Raw genomic sequence first — 24,999 nt, forward strand, 5'->3', positions numbered from 1 at the left:
TAATCCCTTTGAAAATTTCCAGAGCTAATTAACTTCAGAATTACTTTTTAAGGTACAGATTTGCTTTGTTCAGTACTAACAGGTTTTTTATTCTGTGTGGCATGAAGCAATTATTTCAGGTAAAAAAGAATTTTATAGTCTAATTACTGGGTGGTGAAATGGTCAGAGAAAGTAAACTTGGGTATAAACAATCAATTCTTATTAATTTTGATCTTACTGACATACAGGCTGTGAAGTTACTGTAGGATTCTCTTATTTTAAAAATAAATTTAAAGCAATTACGATAACTGTAACATATGGTAGTTATAGTTCTAAAGACATCTCTGTCCCATTTTTATGGGAAAAAGGAATAGCCAAATGCTGTCACGGTTCCTGAGGTTGAAGAATAGACTGTTTTGCAGCATAGCTACATTTTGAACAGCTTTCTGTGGTCACACTGGACTGAGCATAAAGAATGGAGGTACAGTGTGGACTGTGAATATTTTTCCAGCAAATTCTGTGTTAACTCTTCTTTTGCTACACTAAACTTTTAGTGAAATGGTTGACACTGGCATGATCACTGTTAGATTGCAGTGTTGGTATTCTGTAAATGTGAAATAATTAAACTTTGTTTCAAGTTATTGGTATGACTTTGACACTATAGGTTTTGAGGCAACCACAGAGGTTACAGTGAACTTTTTTGCTTCATAAATGGTTTAAAGCATTGGGGTTTAGACCTCAAAGTGCCAAAAAGTTGCCCAACTGCTTTAAACTTACTTTTAATTTTATCCAGAAACTCTTAAAAATGTGAATATTTGAATCTGATGGGTGGAAAAAGAAATTGCTACTTGTGATTCTTGTCTTAGAACAACAATCAAAATGTTTGCCTTAGCTTAAAGTATATAACATGGAGTGGATGTCTTGTTAGGATATTCTCAATAAATTATGCATAATCAATAAGATTCCTTTTAAAACTCTTATTCCACTGTTTGTAGATGCTGCCCATGTATTACAGTACTGGCAGGCATTAAATTAGCTTGTTTTTTCTTGTATGAGGGGAAGAAAGGACACAAATGAAAATGGTGAGGAATTTAGTTTAATTATGGTGTGTGCATTTTTAGGCTTTTAAGGAGAATCTCTAAAAGCCTGTGAGTCCCCACCGATTTCCATAGTAGCCTACTAACAAGGCAGTAGAGGACTTGTGACCCTGAAATAAAAATTAGGAAGTAAAGACCAGTGTCACACAAAGAACCATGAACCTTCAATATCCACAGCTATGCTTTATTATTTCTATTTAATATTACCACCAACAGTTTCAGTAATAACTTGTTCTATTGTCTGTAATCTTGTTGCCCCAAATTGTCATAACAGTTCCATTTCAGGATATGCGTTCAATGTTACTTTTTTGAAGTAATGAGTTACAGTGTTTCTGTATCACTCCTGTTAAATTATTATTTGTTATGTTCTGTAAGACTACAATTTGAAGAATCCATGGATAACTCTGATTTAAAGAATTGTGATCTTAAGGTAAATTTAATTACAGACACAAGGTACAAGTATTAAGAGATTTGATGCTTTGAGCCTAGTAATAAGTGAAGAAAAGCACGTGCTTTGGAGTAGGTCTGTGTCCTGGGTTCAGCTGGGATAGAGTTAATTTTTACAGGAACCTGGGAGGTGGGGGGGCGCATAGCCGGGGCAGCTGACCTGAACTAGCCAAGGAGCTATTCCATACCATGTGACATCATGCTCAGTATATACATGGGGAGTGGTCCGGGGGGGAGGGCTCTCCTGCTCTCGACTTTCGGTGGGGGAAGTGGCGGAAGTGGCGGAGCGTCGGGTCCCGGGTGGTGAGCAGTTGCACTGTGCATCACTCTTTTCTGTATACTCTTTCATTAGTACCGTCGTTGTTGTTGTAACTTTTTTTGCGTTGTCCCAGTAAACTGCCCTTATCCCAACCCTCGAGGTTCCATTTTTTTTTTTCTTTTCTCTCCTCCGTCTCCCCCCTATCCCACCGGAGGGGGCGGGAGGAGTGAGCGAGCGGCTGCGTGGTCCTTTGTTACCGGCTGGGCTGAAACCACGACAGTCCTTTTTTGGCGCCCAACGTGGGGCACGAAGGGTTGAGATAACGACAGATCTGGCCAGAGCGTGTTGAAACAAATTTGTCATACGCATTCCTTATATTAGATAAATAGATGTTAGTCACAATGTTGATTAATTTGTTTACATGGTGGCGTTTTGTAGGTCCTTATATGCTCTATGTATTGCCTGTAGTTACGTTTCTCACCTCTGGGAGAGTGATTGGGATTATAATTTTGCTGTACTGGGCAATGTCGACTTGTGAAATGATTACATCACTGGTCATGAGGTTAAGCTGGTATCTGTATGAGGCAGTGATATCATTTCCATACTTTGGGCACCTTCTATCAGATTTTATTGGTAATTACAGCCAATCCATGGGGAAGTTAGGGGGGGATACTTCCCCCCCGTCCGTTCGCCTCCCTTTTCTCCTTCCGACTAATTACAACAGCTTTTGAGAACTTTGAATATCCTTGGGATGCACAAGCCACTGTGCTGTTAGTGCTATGCCTCCTGAATATGTTTCAGGTCTTGTTTAGGGCTACAAAAAGGCTCTTTAAGAGTACCACCCAGAGATCTGCCCCAAAGCTGGATATTCATGGGTGGCACGGCATGTGGGAGGATATGGGCAGGTATCTAGAGAACTTCTCACCCCCAGTGGCTTGGAAGTTCACTCCTGAACAACTACAGAACCCTCATGAAGTGGTAGAATATTTGAAAGAAAAATGCTGTGGCTATTCCAAAGACGTACAACTCGCTGCACTGTGCTGGGCCCTGGCCAGTATCTACCAAACACTGCTTGATATTAGGCAGCACCCTCAGGGAGAAAAGGGGGAAAAGATGGAAAACAGGGCAGCAGGCACCGTGGCTACCCCTACCCCGGCAACAGGCACCGTGGCTACCCCTACCCCGGCAACAGGCAGCGCGGCTACCCCAACCGCAGTGACAGATACTGCAGCTAAACCAGAGAACCAACCTGTGCCAGTAACAGTCGCCCCTGTACAGAAAAGAAACACACAAAGAAATCAGTTCGCTCAGTGAGAGATGAAGATGAACCAGGGTCATCACGAGAACAGGAGGAAGAGGCAGAACCTGAAATAATCACCCGATCTCTATCCCTGAGTGAGTTGCGTGACATGCGAAAAGATTTTAGCCGCCACCCAGGTGAGCACATTGTTACCTGGCTGCTCCGATGCTGGGATAATGGGGCTAGTAGTGTGGAATTAGAGGGTAAGGAAGCCAAGCAGTTGGGATCTCTGTCTAGGGAAGGGGGCATCGACAAGGCGATTGGGAGAAAAACACAAGTCCTCAGCCTCTGGAGGCGACTTCTGTTAGGTGTAAAGGAAAGATACCCCTTCAAGGATGAAGTTACATGTCACCAAGGCAAGTGGACCACCATGGAGAGAGGTATCCAGTACCTGAGGGAATTAGCCGTGCTGGAGGTGATTTATAATGATCCAGAAAATGCGCAGTCACCCATAGACCCAGATGATGTCCAATGCACACAACCCATGTGGCGGAAGTTTCTACGAAGTGCACCACCAACCTATGCCAACTCATTGGCAGTAATGTCCTGGAAAGAAGGCCATGGGCAAACGGTGGATGAATTGGCTGTCCAACTCCGGCAATACGAAGGAAGTCTCTCTTCCTCCCTACGGGCCTGTGTCTCGGCTGTAGAGGAATTGTCCCGAGAGTTCCAGCAATTCAAAGTGGATATGTCTTCCTCCCCACCTGTACAGGCCCGCATCGCAGCTATTGGGAGTAAGCATTCCTCTGCCCAAGAGAGAGGAGAGAGAAAGTACACACGACGGGCTAACCTGTGGTTTTACCTGCGTGACCATGGAGAGGACATGAGGAAGTGGGATGGAAAACCTACCTCAGTCCTGGATGCACGGGTACGGGAGTTGCGAGAAAAAGCAACCAGGAAAGAGGATTCTTCTTGGAAAACTGCTGCTCCAGTTTCCTGTGAGGAGTCCCCCAGATGCAGTAGATGGGCTGATCACATTTCTGATCCTCTTGAAGGGACTTCTGATTCACGTGTGCGAAAAGTGAGTAACGAATATTCTAACCAGGATTAGAGGGGCCCTGCCTCCAGCCAGGTGGAGGAGAGGGACAACCGAGTCTACTGGACAGTGTGGATTCGATGGCCTGGCACATCAGACCCACAGGAATATAAGGCTCTAGTAGACACTGGTGCACAATGCACCCTAATGCCATCAAGTTATAAAGGGGCAGAACCCATCTGTATCTCTGGTGTGACAGGGGGATCCCAAGAGCTAACTGTATTAGAAGCTGAAATTAGTCTAACCGGGAATGAGTGGCATAAACACCCCATTGCAACTGGCCCAGAGGCCCCGTGCATCCTTGGTATAGATTATCTCAGGAGGGGATATTTCAAGGACCCAAAAGGGTACCGTTGGGCTTTTGGTATAGCTGCATTGGAGACGGAGGAGATTGAACAGCTGTCTACTCTGCCTGGTCTCTCTCAAGACCCTTCGGTTGTGGGGTTGCTGAAGGTTGAGGAACAACAGGTGCCAATTGCTACCACGACGGTGCACCGGCGGCAATATCGCACCAACCGAGATTCCCTGATCCCCATCCATAAACTGATTTGCCAATTGGAGAGTCAAGGAGTGATCAGCAAGACTCACTCACCCTTTAATAGTCCCATATGGCCCGTGCGGAAATCTAATGGGGAATGGAGACTAACAGTAGACTATCGTGGGCTGAATGAAGTCACGCCACCGCTGAGCGCTGCTGTGCCAGATATGTTAGAGCTTCAATATGAACTGGAATCAAAGGCAGCTAAGTGGTATGCCACAATTGACATTGCTAATGCATTTTTTTCCATCCCTTTGGCAGTGGAGTGCAGGCCACAGTTTGCCTTTACTTGGAGGGGTGTCCAGTACACCTGGAATCGACTGCCCCAGGGGTGGAAACACAGCCCCACTATTTGCCATGGACTGATCCAGGCTGCACTGGAAAAAGGTGAAGCTCCAGAGCACCTGCAATACATTGATGACATCATCGTATGGGGCAACACAGCAGAAGAAGTTTTTGAGAAAGGGAAGAAAATAATCCAAATCCTTTTGAAGGCTGGTTTTGCCATAAAAGAAAGTAAGGTCAAGGGACCTGCACAGGAGATCCAGTTCTTAGGAGTAAAATGGCAAGACGGGCGTCGTCAGATCCCTATGGATGTGATCAACAAAATAGCAGCTATGTCCCCACCAACTAATAAAAAGGAAACACAAGCTTTCTTAGGTGTTGTGGGCTTTTGGAGAATGCATATTCCAAATTACAGTCAAATTGTAAGTCCTCTCTACCAAGTTACCCAGAAGAAGAACGATTTTAAACGGGCGCCTGAGCAACGACAAGCCTTTGAACAAATTAAGCAGGAGATTGTTCATGCAGTAGCTCTTGGGCCAGTCCGGGCAGGCCAAGATGTTTAAAATGTGCTCTATACTGCAGCTGGGGAGAATGGCCCTACCTGGAGCCTCTGGCAGAAAGCACCTGGGGAGACCCGAGGCCAACCCCTGGGGTTTTGGAGTCGGGGACATAGGGGATCTGAGGCTCGCTATACTCCACTGAAAAAGAGGTATTGGCAGCAAATGAAGGAGTTCGAGCCGCCTCAGAAGTGGTTGGTACTGAAACACAGCTCCTCTTAGCACCCCTACTGCCAGTGCTGGGCTGGATGTTCAAAGGGAAGGTCTCCTCTACACATCATGCAACTGATGCCACGTGGAGTAAGTGGGCCGCACTGATCACACAACGGGCTCGCATAGGAAACCCCAGTCGCCCAGGAATTGTGGAAGTGATCATGGACTGGCCAGAAGGCAAAAATTTTGGAATGTCGCCAGAGGAGGAGGTGACACGGGCTGAAGAGGCCCCGCTGTATAATAAACTGCCAGAAAATGAGAGGCAATATGCCCTGTTCACTGATGGGTCCTGTCGCATTGTGGGAAAACATCGGAGGTGGAAGGCTGCTGTATGGAGTCCTACACGACTAGTCGCAGAAACTGCTGAAGGAGAAGGTGAATCGAGTCAGTTTGCAGAGGTGAAAGCCATCCAGCTAGCGTTAGACATTGCTGAAAGAGAAAAGTGGCCAGTGCTCTATCTCTATACCGACTCATGGATGGTGGCAAATGCCCTATGGGGGTGGCTACAGCAATGGAAGAAGAGCAACTGGCAGCGCAGAGGTAAACTCATCTGGGCTGCCGCACTGTGGCAAGATATTGCTGTTCGGATAGAGAAGCTAGTGGTAAAAGTACGCCCCGTAGATGCTCATGTACCCAAGAGTCGGGCCACTGAAGAACATCAAAACAACCAGCAGGCAGATCAGGCCGCCAAGATTGAAGTGTCTCAGGTGGACCTGGACTGGCAATGTAGGGGTGAGCTATTTATGGCTCAGTGGGCCCATGATACCTCGGGCCATCAGGGAAGAGATGCAACATATAGATGGGCTCGCGATCGAGGGGTGGACTTCACCATGGACACTATCGCACAGGTTATCCATGAATGTGAAACATGTGCTGCAATTAAGCAAGCCAAGCGACTGAAACCCCTGTCGTATGGAGGGCGATGGCTGAAATATAAACAGTGGGAGGCCTGGCAGATTGACTATATCACACTCCCACGAACCCGCCAAGGCAAGTGCCATGTGCTTACAATGGTGGAAGCAACCACTGGATGGCTGGAAACATATCCTGTGTCCCACGCCACTGCCCAGAACACTATCCTGGGCCTTGAAGAGAAAGTCTTATGGCAACACGGTACCCCAGAAAGAATCGAGTCAGACAACGGGACTCACTTCCGAAACAACCTCATAGACACCTGGGCCAAAGAACATGGCATTGAGTGGGTATATCACATCCCTTATCACGCACCAGCCTCCGGAAAAATCGAACGATACAATGGACTGCTGAAAACTACATTGAGAGCAATGGGGGGTGGAACTTTCAAACATTGGGATACACATTTAACAAAAGCCACCTGGTTAGTTAATACTAGAGGATCCGCCAATCGGGCTGGCCCCGCCCAACCAAGACTGCCACATACTGTAGAAAGGGATAAAGTCCCTGTAGTGCGCATGAGGAGTATGTTAGGAAAGACAGTCTGGGTCAGTCCTCCCTCAAGCAGAGACAAACCCATCCAAGGGGTTGTTTTTGCTCAGGGACCTGGGTACACCTGGTGGGTGATGCAGAAGGATGGGGAAGTTCGATGTGTACCTCAGGGAGATTTGATTTTGGGAGAGAATAGCCAGTGAACTAGGCTGTATGATATTTAACTGCTAAATAACCTGCCAATGTATGTCATTGTATCTATAGTGTCTATATGCCATATCAAGGGTATTACTGTAAGAATTACCCAAATGACTGAAGAATGGACTTTGAAACTGAGCCAAGTGCAACAGTGATAGAACTTGAACTGGCGCCCAGCAATTTCCTCAAGATCAACATCTTCGACCTGCAGACCAAGGGTGTGGGTTGCATCAAATGTACCAGCCAGAAGTTCCAGAGACAGCATACAACAACCCAACACCTCACACCATCTCTCTTATCCTGAAGAAGTGTTACAACAGATGGAGCCTCAAAGTCATGGACTAAATAAAATTGATGGACACATTGGAGGGATAACCCATTGACTAAGGGAATACTATTTGTATGTGTGTGTGTGGGGGGGGGGGTGTCCATATACATATATATCTATATATAAGACAAGGAAAGTGGTAGCGGTTGATTGGAAAATGTAAGATCTGGGCATGATGTAAATGGTATAGAATAAGGGGTGGATAATGTCCTGGGTTCAGCTGGGATAGAGTTAATTTTTACAGGAACCTGGGAGGTGGGGGGGGGCATAGCCGGGGCAGCTGACCTGAACTAGCCAAGGAGCTATTCCATACCATGTGACATCATGCTCAGTATATACATGGGGAGTGGGCCGGGGGGAGGGCTCTCCTGCTCTCGACTTTCGGTGGGGGAAGTGGCGGAAGTGGCGGAGCGTCGGGTCCCGGGTGGTGAGCAGTTGCACTGTGCATCACTCTTTTCTGTATACTCTTTCATTAGTACCGTCGTTGTTGTTGTAACTTTTTTTGCGTTGTCCCAGTAAACTGCCCTTATCCCAACCCTCGAGGTTCCATTTTTTTTTTTCTTTTCTCTCCTCCGTCTCCCCCCTATCCCACCGGAGGGGGCGGGAGGAGTGAGCGAGCGGCTGCGTGGTCCTTTGTTACCGGCTGGGCTGAAACCACGACAGTCTGAAAAGGCAAATCTGCTGAGCAGTAATCTGTCTAGTTGATCCAAGCACAGGGACTCTGAATTTATACATTACCAAGGGCCGCAGGTAGTTTTTCCTCACACTTTTTCAAAACATGGCCCATTCAGTTGTATTCTCTAAGCAACCCAAGAGGAGGTGAGGCAGGCAGTTGTCTAGCTTCTGTATAGTTTAATTGTTAAAAAACTTGAAATAAAACCTGGGATGTTCATGCTCCAAGCTCTTCTCTTTCCCTTCCTATGACTGTGCCAAAAGCATGACTGCAGGGTGATTTACATCTGCACCGTTGCATCCCACTGAAGCTGCCGTACTTCTGCTGGGGGATGTTGCACGGTACACATATGCAGCAATTACCCTACCCAAGTGTCTTAGCCATTTAGCAGTGAGGTCCTGCCCCACTCAGCCCACTGAATCTTGAATTCTGACAGAGAATGGAGCCTCGCGTGGAAGGTGTTAAAGTCCTTATCAGCTGTTGCTCACGTACCAGCTTATTATATCATTACCGCCACTTTAGGAACATAAACTTGATAGGGTCTTTGTATAGCTTTTTAAGAAGTTGTTATATTAAAGGCAGATATAGAGAAAAAAGGTAAAGAGAGAGAGAGAGATGCCATGCTTATGTTGGTGTGGTGTGTGTTAAAGGAAGAATCAGTTAAACTATCTTGAAGCCCACAGTAGCACCAATCTTAAAATTAGCAAGAGATGGTAGTTAAAACTTACAGGAGGTCCCTGTAGTAAGAAGAAAAGGCAAGATACTCTTTTGAGATGGAGACGTGTTGGAAGCTTATGAAAAGTCAGATTTTTGTTAGGGGAAAGACAGGGGACCAGCTGCAAAGTGGGTTCAGCAGACTTGAGAATGTAGAATTCCCAAACAAAAAGGCATTATTCCACATCTATGATAATTTTTTCTGAAAGGTCTGTTTGACAGAATACCTTGTTTAGTCAAGGTTTTGTCAGATGTTGATTAGTGTTCTTAACTATTCTGCTGTCTCTGTGTTGTTTTTTCATTAAGTCATGCTGACTGTATTGTAAGATTTAATAAAAGCATCTCTTCTCCGAGGTGGAGAAACTCATAGGCAGGAAGGTTCAAGCTGCAACTGGCACATGCTTATCTGAGAAGAGACACATGAATTTGAATTCTTCAGATGCAGAAGGCATGAAAGCCTCTTGGGTCCGTAGTTTCCCTTGTCCTGTAATACAATATTGATAATGAAAAGGTAAATTTTAAATGGTATACTGCATGGGATGGCGATATTCAGCACTGCGTGAGAAACAGCGTCTCCCTGCTTCCACAGAGGTCAGCTCCCCAAGGAGCATCTCGCAGTTCATGAAGAGTTCCTCTTTTCATATTTACCTTCCAAATTAGCATACTGCCTGGCACTTTCCTTTTAAAAGATTGTCAACATTTGTCTTAACTATGGAGCTGTTCCGTAAACAGCGTGGTCGGTCTTCAGCAAAGCTTTTAAGAGAGTCACTGTAAGAGCTTTGTGCATGGATCTCAATTTCTGATGACTATTAGGTATACTCCAGAATGTGCCTATTGGTTGTGTGCTCCCAGTACCTACGCAAACAAACCAGTGATTTCTAGATTTCTGGATAGGTTTAAGTGGTAGTGAGCCTACAGCTATCTGTCCTGAGACAGTCAGGCTATGCATAGAAGCAGGACTGAATGTGCTTGGGAAACTATGGGGGAGATGACTGGCTTTGAGGATACTTAGGTCTAAAGCCCTCAACTTGGCTGCTGCTTAGAAGTAGTGACCTTTGTATAGCCAGCTTCAAACACTCAGTCTTGTCCTGAACTGAATGACTGCTAGGTAAGTAAATTATGATAGGGGTTATTGTACTAGAGATCACATAATGCAGTTTTTGAGCACTTGTTTAACAGTCGTAGCAACACTGTGGTAGTACTAATTTTTGATAATTATTTAGGAGCTTGTGTGCTAAATTAGCACTTTCAGACACACAAAGGTAAAAATCCTAAGTTTGTCTTTCTTGTGAGTTCACTGTATTTTTCTGTGTTGATTGTTCTCTCTTTGGTAGCCTGTTTTTTTTGCGTTTTGTTTTTTTTTTTTTTTAATCCCCATTCTCTCCTTTTTTCCATCATGTTCATGTTGAGTTTTTCAGTGTAGTAGACTACAAGGCCTAATTTTTGATGGGTAACTATCATTGTCAGATTGGATTCAACAGTTGTGGGCAAAACCAGTTCACTGACTTTTGGGGAATTTCAGTCAATTTAATTTATTGTCAGTTATCAAACCTCTAATTACTAATTCTGATACTGAAAGAAAACAAACAAGAAAAAAACCCCACCTCTGGCTGCTGCAAAACCTCTCCTCCCCCCTCTTTGTGAAGCTGTGGGCAGCGTAGGAGGCGGGGGTCCATTTGCAGGGTCCCCTCCACCAGCAGCGCTTTGCTCCCGCCCTGCTGCTCGCCACCCCTGCGTGGTTCCGAGGCGTCTCCAGCCTGGCTCCAGCGCTGGGTCTGTGGCTCTTCCCCGCCTCCCCTGCTACAAAAACCTTGCCAACGAGGGCCAGGGCAATCGGTCGATGCCAAGCTTGAACTGCAAACCAAGTGCAAAGCTGGGAATGACGGAACCCTGAAGTCTACATGAAATCTTGTAGCAATTTATGCTGAGAGCACTATTTTACTACATTTCAAATAACTGCTCAAAAAGGGCTGGTTTACTGCGGTAAAAACTAGAAGCCACTCCTTGGTTTTCTCTTAAGCAAGACTGATCATATGAATTGTTGAACAATTAGGAAGAATGCATGTGCTTTTACATTGTGTAATAAATCACTTTTAGGCATACGTAAAGCATATGAGAACTTGCAAGGTTTTTTTCAGAACGTGGTTCCTACAAACAAAAAAGCTAGTGTATGTCACGCAGCCCAGTTTGAGCAAAGTACATTAAGACCACTTAAGTAATTTATTCACTTTAACAGCTATCGTAGTTATTCTGGGGTGAATGAAAAGGACCTCAATTTGAAATTCAAAGAACAAGAAAATTATCATTAAAGTAATTATTTTTACTAATTATATTTCAGTTAAGGGCATGAAAAGGAGAGAGCTATGATGAAGAATAAGGCTTCCATTTGGCAGCACATCACACAGCGGATTGTAGTGATTCCTTAAGACAGTAGACCTCAAAGGAACAGAGTTTTGCATTCAGAGCAACTTAATCTTGGTTAACTTTGCTGTAAATAGTAACTATCAGCTGTTTACACAGCTAGATTACCCACTATCTACCTCAACTATAGCATCTGTATCCTCTAGGTAGATCTCTTATTTTGGCTCCATTGAACTGTTGCTGGTACTGGTCTTCTCAATTCAATCCTTCAACCTTTTATGCAGCAGGAGCTGGACTTTCCTGTGCTTTCCTATTTTCCTATAACACAAGAAAAAATGAGGTATCCCATCCTTCATTCCTGTTGTGTTGTTCCTAGCTCTTTTGCTTAATAGCTCACACCTAGAACCTTCAAATTTTCTTTGCAACTCCCAAGAAGACTTACATACTTCCTTTTCTCTGAAATGAAAGAGAAAGCATCTTGATACAATTCAGGTTTTCTTAGTTCTGCTCTCCTTTTAAGAAAAAAATAAAGTGTGCTCAACCTAATCTTTTCTGTGCAGTGGATGAGCACTTAGACTTTCTGATGGTCTACAATGACCATTTTCATACTTTAACATCCTCTGGTTTTCATGCTTCAGACTAAAAATAAAATTATTTTAAAGAAATCTCATGTAAACAAATCATTAAGATGGTAACTGTGTTATGTAAAGATGTGCACAACTTGTTGTGTGCTTACATCGGTCACAAAGTTTCCTGAAGCAAGATACTTTATTACTTATGGTACAAAAAGGTGTATTAGCTGTTAACAATGCCATATGTCACATCAGTGAAACTTAGCTTTTTGGCAATTGTAGTGATATGTGTATTGAAACTGAAATTTTAGCATGGTCTTAGTGGTTTTGTCTGCTTTTTTTATTAACAGCCTAGTCATGTGAAATATGTTAATTTTGTTTCTTCAGCTGACATCTGAAATGTTTGAAGCTGATCTTGAAAAAGCATTGCTGCTAAGCAAACTGGAATATGAAGAGCACAAAAAGGTATTTGCAGGATTCATCCTAGTGTAAAAGCTGTACAACAAGTTTGAGGCTTGAATTTTAAAAATAAAGCAAAAAGCCTCCTAAAAGTATCATTTTCTTCATGTAAATTGTTTGCTTACACTCTTCAGATGCTTAACAGTTCAGAGAAATATTGGATTTGAAAGAAACCATATACAATAGTATGGGGGGGGTTAATTGGCCTGTAAAGGTGGAAAATTAGTTTTACTTTTTCAATTTTCTGGCATATAAATGTGCTGAAATTTAAGAGTACAACAAGAGTTCCTGACCTTCCTCAGAAAAAATCCAGCACACTTGAAGAGTAAGAGAATCAAAGCACTGACTTCTCCTTAGGCGTTAAAGTGTTAGTTATAGTTGAATCATTTGCATTTTTGCTAACATTTTTTCTCTTAATGTTAATATTTTAGTTCTAATAAGCTGTATACATTTTCTTAGCTGGTCAGGATGCTGTTTTCTGAGTGGTTCTTGCAAAACATTGAAAAATCTGAAAAAGTGTGCTTAGATAAAGTTTTTATTTCTAACAGGAAGTTGCTTTGTATTTGCAATAAATCAGGAACCAATGAAATGTTATGAAAATATGTAAATTTAAAAATAATTATGCATCATAAAGTAGTAAAAATTGCACATGCACTTTTGTGCAAATATCTTTGTACAATACTTCATTTTTTTAAGGGCAGGAGTACTGTAGTTCTTGAAAACCTAGGATAAATTTTTAACTTACATACTAAAAGTTTTCTTTAAAGTGAAGACAACCTTCAGGCATAGTAGCATAGCATTGTTTGTAGACTTTTTGAGAATTACCTCTGAATAATTTAAAATATATACTATATATTCAAAATATACAGTACAAGTATGCTGAACAAATCTTGTTTCAATGGAAAGAAAAGCACTCCATTTTCATCTTTGCTTTCTATATAACAAGTTTTTTTCTTAAGATTACTTAACATTTAAGATTATTTTAAATCTTAGTTAAAATATTTAATTAATTAGTATGTAATATTATTTTTAACAACTGGGACATTGATAATTTGCTAAGAATGTTAACATAGATGTGTGGGTAGGTGGGACTCCCATTCAAATGGCTATCATGTCTGATTTCACTAGGAGTCAATTGGTAGAGCATTGCTGCACACTAATAGCTCTCTGACTTCTACTGAATGAGTAAGAATATTTTGAGACTGAAAAGAAGGTGCAGTAGACCTCTGTTTTTTGAATAAAGTAGAGACCTGCATTATGTAGCACTCTGCCTTCCTGCATTTGACTACAGTATATTCTCAGTTTATAAGTTTCTGGATAAAATGTGACGTAGGTGATTGAGGAAGCATTAGGCAGGTAGTTCATTTGCTGTTTAGTGAAGAGCAATGCTCTACTTCAGAGAACAGAATTGATGCTTAATTGCTGATATGTCTTGCACTCTCTAAACCAATCTGAAGTCTGCAAATTACTGTTCAGGCTAAAATCTCCTTTAGTACATTATCGCTACTTTTTTTCCTTTATAAAGCTTCAGGAAAAAATATTTGGGTATTGAAGAAAATTATACCAGTGGGACTTTATTCTTCTAGGAATATGAAAACGTTGAAAATACTTCACCTCAGTCAAAGTCTGTGAATAAGAAAAAGAACCAGCAAGGAAAAGACAAACCTCTCACTGTGTCTCTGAAAGACTTTCAGTCAGACAGTAATATAGGTATGCCTTATCATACCATATGAGCTGTTCTGCTTGGAATTTTCATAGTGTGTGTGCTAACAGCAAAATGCCCTTCTGTCTCTGTTCATTAATACTGTGTTTAAACAAACACTAAATGAGTCGCAGTTAGTGTGTCCTACCAAGTCTAAAAGCTAAGTGTTCGTTATGTAATAATGGGCTAGTTAGATTAGCAGGAAGAAAAGAAGAGGTTAAGGAAAATGTAATTTCATGTAGTATCCCTGGGGTGGGTGGTGACTCAAACACTCTTAATGTGACTTCTTTTTTTAAATCTAAGTGGGGTTTTTTGTTTTACCAAGTTTGCACTCCTCAGGCAACTGAGTTTCTCTGTTTCCTGGGTAATAGCAAGTCACTGTTTGCCTTTCTTCATGATACTGGCTTTTATTAAGTAACTTATATATATAAGTAAAGTAAGTAACTTTAAGTAACTTATATATATAAATAAATATGCATTATTTATATGTTTAAAACCCCTTCATCTGTGTCTGTAGGGCAGAGATTCTGAATTTTAGTGAAGAAATCAAGGTAGGTGCTAGGAAAGGAAGAAAGTAATTTGTTTTCTAAGTTTTTTCTTTTAAGGATGTTTTTATCTAAATCTACAATATTTATTAAATGCATTATTTCCAAATAATCTGAATAGAGGAAAAAGATTGAAAGCACAGCAGTCTGGAAGGCATGGAAGACATTCAGGTATACAGTGAGATACATGCTATAAAAGCCTAAATAGACTTAAAAAGAATCAAACCAACAAATTCCTTAAGTTTCTTTACTGAAGACATTGCCTTCCACTTTAACTGAAGCAAACAAATATGGGATGCTGCTTTTGATTAAATAGTCTGAAAGATCTGGAAGAAGATGCAAATACAGGGATTGATGTAATACATAGTTTATAATCTTGGCTTCTAATGCTTTAGTAATGACTTTTTTTATTGTGACTTGGAAAGGAGAGTTAATGTTGAAGAACTCCAATAGATGGGTTTTTTCCCCCACTTTTCAAAATGTCTTGTTTCAATAGCCAGCTGTACAAGATCTGAGTAACTTATTGATGTCATTTTTTTCTATTCTTTTCAGATAACCTTGCTAAAAAACATGAGGTAAGTCTTATTCAAACTAGTTGAATTAAAAAAAACCCAAAACCTCTTATGTTTAGACGGTAATTATTTTTGGCACTTTCTGTAGCAATAATCAATTAAACATTCTGAAACTGACTGATTTCCATTTGGAGAATTTTTACAGATGCAGATTTAAGAGATGTATGTCTGCAGTTCTTGTATCTTGAAAACTTAGTATTGGCTTTCTTATTTAGTTTTCAGATAGTCTTTGATGCAACTTCAGATTTAAAAGCATGTTAAAAATACAATTTGTAGTACAAAAAAGAGAAGCAAATTAGGTAATAAAGTACTGTGATGGTACTGTGTTGTGGTACAGTCCACAAATATTAAAACTCCTAGAGGGAATAATAGTTAACAGTGAAATAAAACATAAATTAGTGTAGTCATAGGGCAAAATTATTAAATTCCAACTTCATGTTTGTGTGTAATCTTATCAGTTAAATATTAATTCATTTCTAGGCTCTTCAATTGGTATCATATTCTTTAGGTAGAAGTCACAGTATTCTCAGGATGTACAACATAAAACAATATCTAGATGTAACGCTTTTCCATGACTTAAGCTATTTTTTTAAACATGTTGATTTCTAGCTCAATATTAACTTACAGGTAAAGGAACATATATTATAGTACTTATTTTTGACAGGAACTGAACTCTTCCCAGTCTTCGTCGCATGATGGAGGATTTTTCAACAGGCTGGAAGATGATGTTCACAGAATACTTGAAAGAGAGAAAAGGAGAGTCCAGCTCACTGATTGCGGTGAAACAGATAACTGCACGTCTCGTGAATACAACCAGGCATGTAAAACAGCAGTCATTCTGAAGTGAAGAAGTTTGCCTAATGAAGCTTACTCAATGATCAGAAGGGAGCACCTGAGTAGAAGAAAGCACAAATCAAAAGCATGATAATCTTAAAGAATTAAAAACCCCACAACACTGTAATATTTTTATCTATCTGAAGAGGTATTTAAATGACTTAATTTTTCTAACACAAAACATTTGAGATTGAAATAATTTTTGCTCCACAGACAATGCCAATATTTATTACTGCGTTTCTTATCCTTTTGGTATCTATTCACATATACCTCTTTAGTTTTCATCAGAAATTCTCTTCTCTAGTAAAAAAGTAAGTTGCCTTTCCCAAGAATTGAATTCACTTGACTAAATTAAGAAGTGATGTTCTCTTGCTTACAGGAGAGTGTTTTGAAAGACGGAAAGACAGAACAACTAAAGCTCGAGCTTGAAAAGAAAGATGCAGAAATTGAGCAACTGAAAAATACAATAACTCAGTGGGAGGTATGTAGCTGATAATACCTTCAAATAGTAGACAAAACTTAAAGTTATTAAACATTTGAAACAAAGTATTTATTAAAATGTGACCAATCTGTAGAGATGCTTTAGTCTGGCCACAGATTATGTGTTTACAGAGTAAATTATTCTTTCAGTACCACATGAAGCAGTCTTTCTTGGTAAGTTAAGCATCTAAAAATAATCAAAAGAATCAAGACAAAACATCAGGAAATAAGCTTCATATCTGGCATATCAGTCACTACCTGTTTTCTAGTATTGCTATTTTCATGGTCAAAAAAAATAAAGATGTAATCTTAGGCAAGAGCTTGAGCAATCTGATCTGTCTTGGAAATTAGCTCTGCTTTGAGCAGGAAAGTTGGACTTTCTTGGGTCTTTTCCAGCCTATTTATTTTTTAAATTCTGCTCAGCTTTTCTTGCATGTAAGAACTACATGGTGTTGGGATTTTTTGTAGATTCAGTCCAACATTTGAAGTGGTTAAAGAAATCAATGGATATTTTGTCAGGTTTGAGAGAAGCTCCTTTAAAGCTGCAGTGTAACAAGAACAGAGTCCTGTATTTTGTTGTATCTTTTCCCATTACATGCAAGTGAAATTGGAAATCAGATTTGACATATGCTAAAACACACCAGGAAGAAAAGATTTGCTCATTAATAACTACATGGTATTGCTATATACCAGAGTAGTTAAGGAAAATTATCTGTCTCCCTGTTTTAAGTCCATGTTAGTGTTGTCTGGATAGTATCTAGAGCAAAAAGGGCAAAATTTCCATGAGGAGCTGGCATTGTAACAAAATACAGTAAAGCAGTATTGAATTATTTTAAATTATTCTAGTACTATTTTTCTTCATTGCTTAAGGTAGACTGAGCAGGTTGACAGATTGGGAGTTTTCTGATGCTTCAAAGAAGTACTTTTACTTGTAGTGATAAAGACATGAACTTTGTTAACATCTGTTTCACTGTGTACTAAAGTTGGAAACCCCAGGTGAAACTTTAAAGTATAAAACCATTCATATTTACCACTGTCAGCACTTGTTTGACAGTATATACATGATGCATAAGGATACTGGTAAGGTGATGGGCAATGGTACAGCTGCTTAATTTTATGAACTTGTCCAGAGACATTAATACAGGTTTAGGGAGTCATGAAAGGTCTGGCTTAAATGTAAGCTAATCATCCTCAAGGACTGGTGTGATACTTTAAGTGGAAGATAGTAGCTTCTTTATTGCAAAAAAAAGTATGACTGAAATTAAACCATTTTCAAGAGCCCACAAGAGCAAACTGTATGATGAGACTTGTGACAGGAAAAATAAGTGTACAGCTAAGATACATGGCTAGAACTGACATTGGTGGCTAATTAAGGAAAAGACTGACTTACGAAGAAAGTGTGGTGATATCAGATAGGTTGGAAAAAACAGCAAAAATAGGTTCTTGAGTAGTAAACTGTAAAGAGTTGAAAGAAACTGTAAAATAGTAACACTAACTGCTGAATAAAATAATCTGTAGAGCAGTGGGGTCTTATCCTACTTGCCAAGTAATATGGCAAACTATTTATATTATCTCGGTATCTAGAAAGTGCATTTGTAATTGTTGTAATTTTACAGGGGAGAAACCACAAAGCCTTCAATACAACAGGCCTATATACTTCAGGCAGACCTGAATGGTGGTTCCTGCACTGTCAATGCACTGACATAGCTTTCTTATTTTAACTTGCTCTAAGCCTTGTGCTTGCCTCTTTTTCTTGACTCTGTTATTAATCCACTTCTCCTGTTGTGTGTTCCTTACTTTGGCTGTGGTTTAATTAAGACATAGATGATCTTAAAGGCCTTTTCCAGCCAAAATTATTCTATGATTCTGTGATTCTATGATTAGATTCTCTGCAGAAGTCATCATTTTTAAACTCACAAGTCATGCTTAGTTTATAGTATACTTTTTTTTTAATAGGGTATACATGTAATAATTCAATCTCTTTAATGCAGACAAAGTATAAAGAAGTAAAAGCAAGAAATGCACAGCTTCTGAAGATGATGCAAGAAGGTGAAAGTAAGTAAGAGTTTTATCAGGAAACTTAAATGTTCTTTTTAAAACATGGAAGGAACTTTCAAAGCAGCTTTTTAAAAATAACTTGTCGCAGTGACAGCTATAAAGAACTAAGAAGCTATTAGTTTACAGCAACTGCAGTGAACTACAGAATTTGGTGGACCACACAGTGCTGCATTTCTGTTGTTCGTAATGAAATAATCAGTTGCATGTTGAGCTAATACAAACTTTGAAATACAAACTGTTCAGTTACATTTTAGGTACAGGGATTCTTTGAGTTAGACTTTCTTTTGCTAGTGACAGCTATCTGTTCTGGCCTGATGTCATCATAATACCTGTTTAGACACACTTGAGGAAACTGTTCAGTTCTTGCATGTTTGCAAGTTGTGCTTTGAACTGTTGGAAACATTCTACACCTAAGCAAGTCTTTTGCCACACAATGAATAGGGATAGCTAAACCACAGGATTATATATGCAACTGTGTGATAATTTACATGTCTTATAATACTATTCAGAATTTTTATGATTCAGAGGTTGTTGTCAAAGTTTTGGGGAAAAAAATTTATACACACACACACATACACACACATATATATATGTCAATATCCTAGTATCTTTACACTTGTTATGCATAGTTATCCTTTAATATTCCTGATCTTGCTTGATGTTATTTTGAGTCTGTGGTGCTAGCCACACTAACTTTGTTACAAAATTGCTTTTGCTTTTCAGTTTCTTAATTTAGCTCTTGAATGTAGTTTCTTTTCCAGGCTAAATTTTCAGCTAAAAGAGAGCTCAATTTTTTTCTTTTTAAGTACATTTATAAAACCCATGTCTAAGCTAGTTCAAATGTTCATAATGTGATTGATCACTGCAAATTTTAACTTGGAACTTTATTACTTCAGGTCAGTGTCTGAGCAAAGACAAAATACTTCCCTCTTGAGAGGAAAGAGGTGAAGTTCTGAAGGTTGTTTTTTGTTTGTGGAAGAGTAACATACTATAAAATGAGCAGTTTTGTTTTCTTCTACAGACTGAGTATTCTGTATTTTGGGGAGAAGAAAGTTCATGGCAGAACTGAGCCTCAAAAAAACTTCATTTCTTCATATTGAGAAATTTAAGTTATCCACAGATATTTCACATGCACTAGCTAAATAGTTTGACCATCTCCGTATTTGAATAAATAGAAGTTTCCATAGCTAAGACTGAGCTTGTATGTGAACTTACAATCCCCAAATCTTGATCCATTGCCAATATTCAGTTTTCTGATGGACTTTGTTCACAATGGGTACCTCTAAAATCCATGCATCTCACAGGGTTAAGTGTGGGGTAAGTAGGGCAAGGCTGGGGTTTCAGCTCCAGAACTTTTCAAGCTGCTACTAATGGCACTGGTAGCTAATGGTTGGTTTTGATTTACAACATCTACTGTTCTTTTGGTGAAGACGGCATTATTTACAGGTAACAAAATAGTGAAATAATGAGATGTCACAGTGCTATTGCAGATGAAGACCTGCAAATCTAGAAAGATCCTCATGCTGTATCTTTCTCTCTCTGTAGTGAAGGACAAAGCAGAAATACTCCTACAGGTTGATGAATCTCAAATTATCAAAAATGAATTGACCATACAGGTGAGCAAGGATTTCTAAATCTAAAATTTCATGGGTATTTCAAAGATGCTATTTATTTAAGGCAGGACAGAGGTGGGGGAGGGAGGAAGCTGAAACAAAAACTTGTTTGAAGCAAAAAAAAGTTACATTTCATCTTTAGCCCTGCACTGTGTGTGTCAGAGGACATGTATTATGTAAATCTCCAGTATGAATCACTTAGAACTGTTTCTGGAAAGACAGCAGACCTCAGCATGCCTGAAAAGATTTTGCCCTGAACAGCACCTTAGGAATGTCATTCTCTGGTAACCTAAGCTAGGAAACTCAGAAAAGCGCTTCAGAAGAAGCTTCTTTCCTGGGTGGTTTTTTGTTTTGTTTTCTAGTCTCAAGTTTATGAACAGAAGTGAGCTACAAATTACTTAAGACATGTCAGTCGGCAAGTCACCGTAGTGGAGAGCATGCAAGACTTTTATGCTTAGTTTTTGGTCCATGTGCGTCTTACATATAACAGTACTGTTTTTTGAAGGTGATGTAATAAGCTTATCTGTGTTGCATAATACTACATCAGTTAAGTGTTTTATGGAATAAACTAAGGAAGAGTCCAAAAGTCGGAAGAGTTTCTAACTTTATAGCTCTTCTATATCATCATACAGGTAAACCAGTAAATGTTGCTTTGGAAGTAAAAGTCATGAAAGAATATTTTTCATGTCCTTTCAGTTCATGTGCCATGATAGTGGTAGTCACTCTTGAACTCAGCATGTATTACCTGTTCGTCCAACACAATACTAATGGAGAACAGCACTGACTTGATAAACTCACAGCTGTTAAGGGTATTTTATAAGTTCATATTCTGTATGTTTTTAGGTAACTGTACTTCATGCTGCATTAGAGCAAGAAAGATCCAAAGTGAAACTACTGCAGGCAGAATTAACGAAATACCAGGTAGTTATTTTCTATAAGTTTACCTGTTCTTGATGTTGCTGAGATTATCATGAGGTAACATGCTCTGAACTGACTGATTAGCTCTAATTTTTCCAGTTAAAAAAAATTAATGGTTCATATTGTAGGAAAAAAAAACCAGCAAAACTAAGGCACAGTTTTGGCAAGTTGAAGTCTACCACTTGTTTCGTACTTGAAAACTTCTTGAAGTATGCTAGTCAATAAACATACTTCAAGCAACAAGTTGGTTTCACTGTCCAAGTCTAACTGTGTGTAACTGCACTACCTGTAGGCTTCATGGCTTTTTTTGCCACATTCTTTCTTTGGTTCAGTATCTTAGTTCTGTCTCTAGCCAAATCTTTATAGGAGATTCACAACAAGTTGTGTCGAAATACGAGTGATTAGATCAGTGTCTTGCTGTTTTGTTCAACTTTGCTGCTAATGCAACTCATGTTAGTGAATTTCAATTAACTTTTGCATAAATATTATGCTGCTTAGCATTCTGGCTTTTTTGAGGAGCCACAGTATTTGCGAATAAAGATTTATACTTGTGCATGACTTGACACACATCTGGCGTTTTGTTTGTTTGGTTTTGGTGGGGTTTTTGTTTGTTTGTTTTGACTGTGACCTTTTGCATAGGTTACAAGGAGAGCCTGTAGCATATCATGCAAACTTCTAAGGTAGCCATGTAGTCTTTGGCAAGCTCTCCTACTTCAAGCTGCAACACATTGCTTGTGTTGGAATACTATAATTTTGTGAAAACTGGCTCGTTAAGCCGTAATTACTCTTTCTGAAGCAACAAATCTTTTCTGATTACATCAAATTCTTTGGCTAGCATTACATGTCATTCTGTATGTAATCTCATCTTTTTCTTTTGTCTTTTTCCCCTTGTCAGTTTACTGCAGTGAGCGAGTTCCTCCTTAAAATTGTCTTGCAGCAGTTGACAAATATATATGCTTGTTCAGTCCCTTACAGACAAGCTGAGTGCTCTTACCACTAATTGAAACTAAAGTAAATCTCTTGTAAGAACAGTGATGTGAATGAATTTGACAACTTCAGTCTTTCTGTTTTCTCCTCCCATCTATGCCTTTGCTAGTCTCACGTATTATTCTCTGTAAACAGAAATTTTTGAGTAAGATAAATTTATCTTGTGGCTAATTGTAATAAACAGCATTAATAGAGTAACAGTAAAAAGTTTACAAAAAATGGTCTTTGTTATATGCTTAGGAATTACTGCAAAATCAGCTATTCTGTTGCCCTTTTTCCCCTGCCCTCCCCCAATCTAACAGGCTTTTATCTTTTCACATCTTGCTGTACTTCTTGCTTCATCACCTTGGTGTTTTTTGTCTGGCTGGTTGGGTTTTTACTTTTTAACTTTTTTGTGTGTGTGTGTGTTTTGGTTTAGGAAAACTGTCTCATCTGCCTTGCAGGGATTGTTGTTTCTGCTTTTATTATTCTCTCCTGTAATATTGCAGGCTGATCAGGACAACCCTTCTTATATTACTACTTTTTGTGGCATTGTCTTTGATAACATGAGGCCCCCTTTTTTACAGAATACTGCTTTGAAACATAAGAATTCCTTTCAAAAATAACCAAAATCTGTGGATTAAAAACAAAGAAACAGACAAAAAACAATAAAAAAGCAATAAACCAGTGTGTTTTTATCCTTAGATGTTAACATCTCAGTTATGTATCCTATAAGTGCTTTGACTGTTTTAATTTATATAATAATATATCAAGTTCAGATGAGTTTGCATCCCATAATAGTTGTATAATTTAACAAAAGTATGCAACTTAACTCCTGAGTTTTCGTCTTGTTAATTTATACTACTTTAATATACAAAATAACTGCAGATATAAAGTGTCATGTCCAGTATATTAACCAAATATTTGTTTTGATTCTTTCTTACAGAGTGGGAAAAAAGGGAAAAAGCACTCTGAATCTGACCAGTGCAGGTGATCTCCTCTGCCACCAGATTCAAGGCAAAGAACCATAAAATCTTTCTTCAGGGTTTTGCAGAAATTTATATACTTGTTGCACAACTGCTCAACTATGCAGTTTTTGAAGAGAAATTAACAATTACTAGTTTGTTTAACGGTCTGAATAATTGATTTGTTGCACTTTCTGCTACAGGAAAATTAGAAAACTAGTATTCCAGCAGAGCTGAAACTAACTGTAATGCCATTAGTTTTTATCATTCAATAAAATTTACTCTTCCATTTCTCTGTTTGAATTCTTGCTTTCACAGAATTTCTCAATTAGGATGACTTCATTTAATGACTATCAGGATCCAAATGCGTTAGTATGCAAATGGTCAAAGTTTCACCAAGTCAAAACTGGTGAGACAGCTTATGCAAAAGCACCTTGCTGTTGCTGAATCCAGATCTGTTTTTTAAAAAAAAACCAACTAAACAAAACAAAAACCCCCAGTCATTATTTCCTATCCCTGTATAGGACATCATGAGGTTCAACAAGGCCAAGAGCAAGGTCCTGCACCTGGGTTGGGGCAAGTATCAATACAGACTGGGGAATGAAGGGATTGAGAGCAGCCCTGTGGAGAAGGACTTGGGAGTACTGGTGGATGAAAAGATGGACACGAGCCTGCAATGTGTGCTCGCAGCTCAGAAAGCCAACCGCATCCTGGGCTGCATCAAAGAAGTGTGGCCAGCACGTTGAGGGAGGTGATTCTGCCCCTCTGCTCTGCTCTGGTGAGGCCCTACCTGGAGTACTGTGTCCAGCTCTGGGCTCCCCAGTACAGGAAAGACATGGACCTGTTGGAGTGGGTCAAGAGGAGGGCCACAAAAATGGTCAGAGGGCTGGAACACCTCTCCTACGAGGGAAGGCTGAGAGAGTTGGGGTTGCTCAGCCTGGAGCACAGAAGGCTCCAGGGAGACCTTACTGCAGCCTTTTGGTATACAAAGGGGCTTGTAAGAAAGAGAGAGACCAGGGCCTGTAGTGACAGGAAAAGGGGCAACAGTTTTAAACTGAAAGAGGGCAGATCTAGATTGGACATAAGGAAGAAATTTTTTATGATGAGGGTGGTGAAACACTGGAACAGGTTGCCCAGAGAGACTGTGGATGTGCCATTCCTGGAAGTGTTGAAGGCCAGGTTGGATGGGGCTTTGAGCAACCTGATCTAGTGAATGATGTCGCTGCCCATGGCAGCAAGGTAGACTGAGATGATCTCTGAAAGGTCCTTTCTGACCCAAACCATTCTGTGATTCTACGATTCTATGATCTGTATCCTTTTCATACCTACGTGGGTTTCAGCTGACATGTGCAACTACCACGTAAAAAGACCTTTCCTACTTGAGCTTTGAAAAGTGCCCTATGTAATTCTTCAGAGTTTGCCTAGTAGTAAACAATCCCTCTTGTGCTAAGAGATAAAAGCTCAAACGTTTTTTTTTGTCCCATGTTAACTGTCAGTGAATGCAGTATGGCTATAAAAATGCTGTATTGTTTGTGCAGCACTGAATGCCATACTAAATCCTGGGATCTTTCTTACTTTGGGATAGTTGTTGAAGTGGAACTTTACAGAAGTACAAGTAGGAGCTGGCTGGCTAGAAATGGTTTAGAAAATCTGTCAGTTACCTGGGAGATCAGCAGAGAACACTGAAGTTGGAGGGAAAGGAGGAGAGAAGATGCTAAGGAGGAGACAAAACAAAATACCTGTAGATCTAGAAGTAGAAGACTTTTAACTGAGTCTTTTTTTGAACACAGTGTAGCACTAAGCAATTTCCAAAGCAAAGTATGTGCGAAGACAGCACTTCACTGGGAAGCAGGACAGGAAAGTGGGGCAAAAGTCTTTATCAGTAGAGGTACTATGAATCTGTAAAGCTCTTGCAGTTAGCAGTGA

General features: G+C 39.9%; 1 protein-coding gene across 1 annotated transcript in view; it reads left to right on the forward strand.

Moving 5' to 3' along the window:
* GKAP1 (G kinase anchoring protein 1) overlaps positions 1 to 23,362 on the forward strand; it is a 33,770-nt gene extending 10,408 nt beyond the window's left edge. Inside the window, exons 4-12 of the mRNA XM_030005046.2 lie at positions 12,349 to 12,426; positions 14,007 to 14,130; positions 15,220 to 15,242; positions 15,904 to 16,056; positions 16,453 to 16,554; positions 18,545 to 18,608; positions 20,157 to 20,227; positions 21,068 to 21,145; positions 23,055 to 23,362. Of these exons, the coding sequence (XP_029860906.1) occupies positions 12,349 to 12,426; positions 14,007 to 14,130; positions 15,220 to 15,242; positions 15,904 to 16,056; positions 16,453 to 16,554; positions 18,545 to 18,608; positions 20,157 to 20,227; positions 21,068 to 21,145; positions 23,055 to 23,102 (741 nt within the window). The 3' untranslated portion in view covers positions 23,103 to 23,362. The remainder of the gene's footprint in view (positions 1 to 12,348; positions 12,427 to 14,006; positions 14,131 to 15,219; positions 15,243 to 15,903; positions 16,057 to 16,452; positions 16,555 to 18,544; positions 18,609 to 20,156; positions 20,228 to 21,067; positions 21,146 to 23,054) is intronic.
* Positions 23,363 to 24,999: the final 1,637 nt, after the last annotated feature.

The sequence above is a fragment of the Aquila chrysaetos genome, chromosome Z, assembly GCF_900496995.4.
Source record: "Aquila chrysaetos chrysaetos chromosome Z, bAquChr1.4, whole genome shotgun sequence".
Lineage (NCBI taxonomy): Eukaryota > Metazoa > Chordata > Aves > Accipitriformes > Accipitridae > Aquila > Aquila chrysaetos.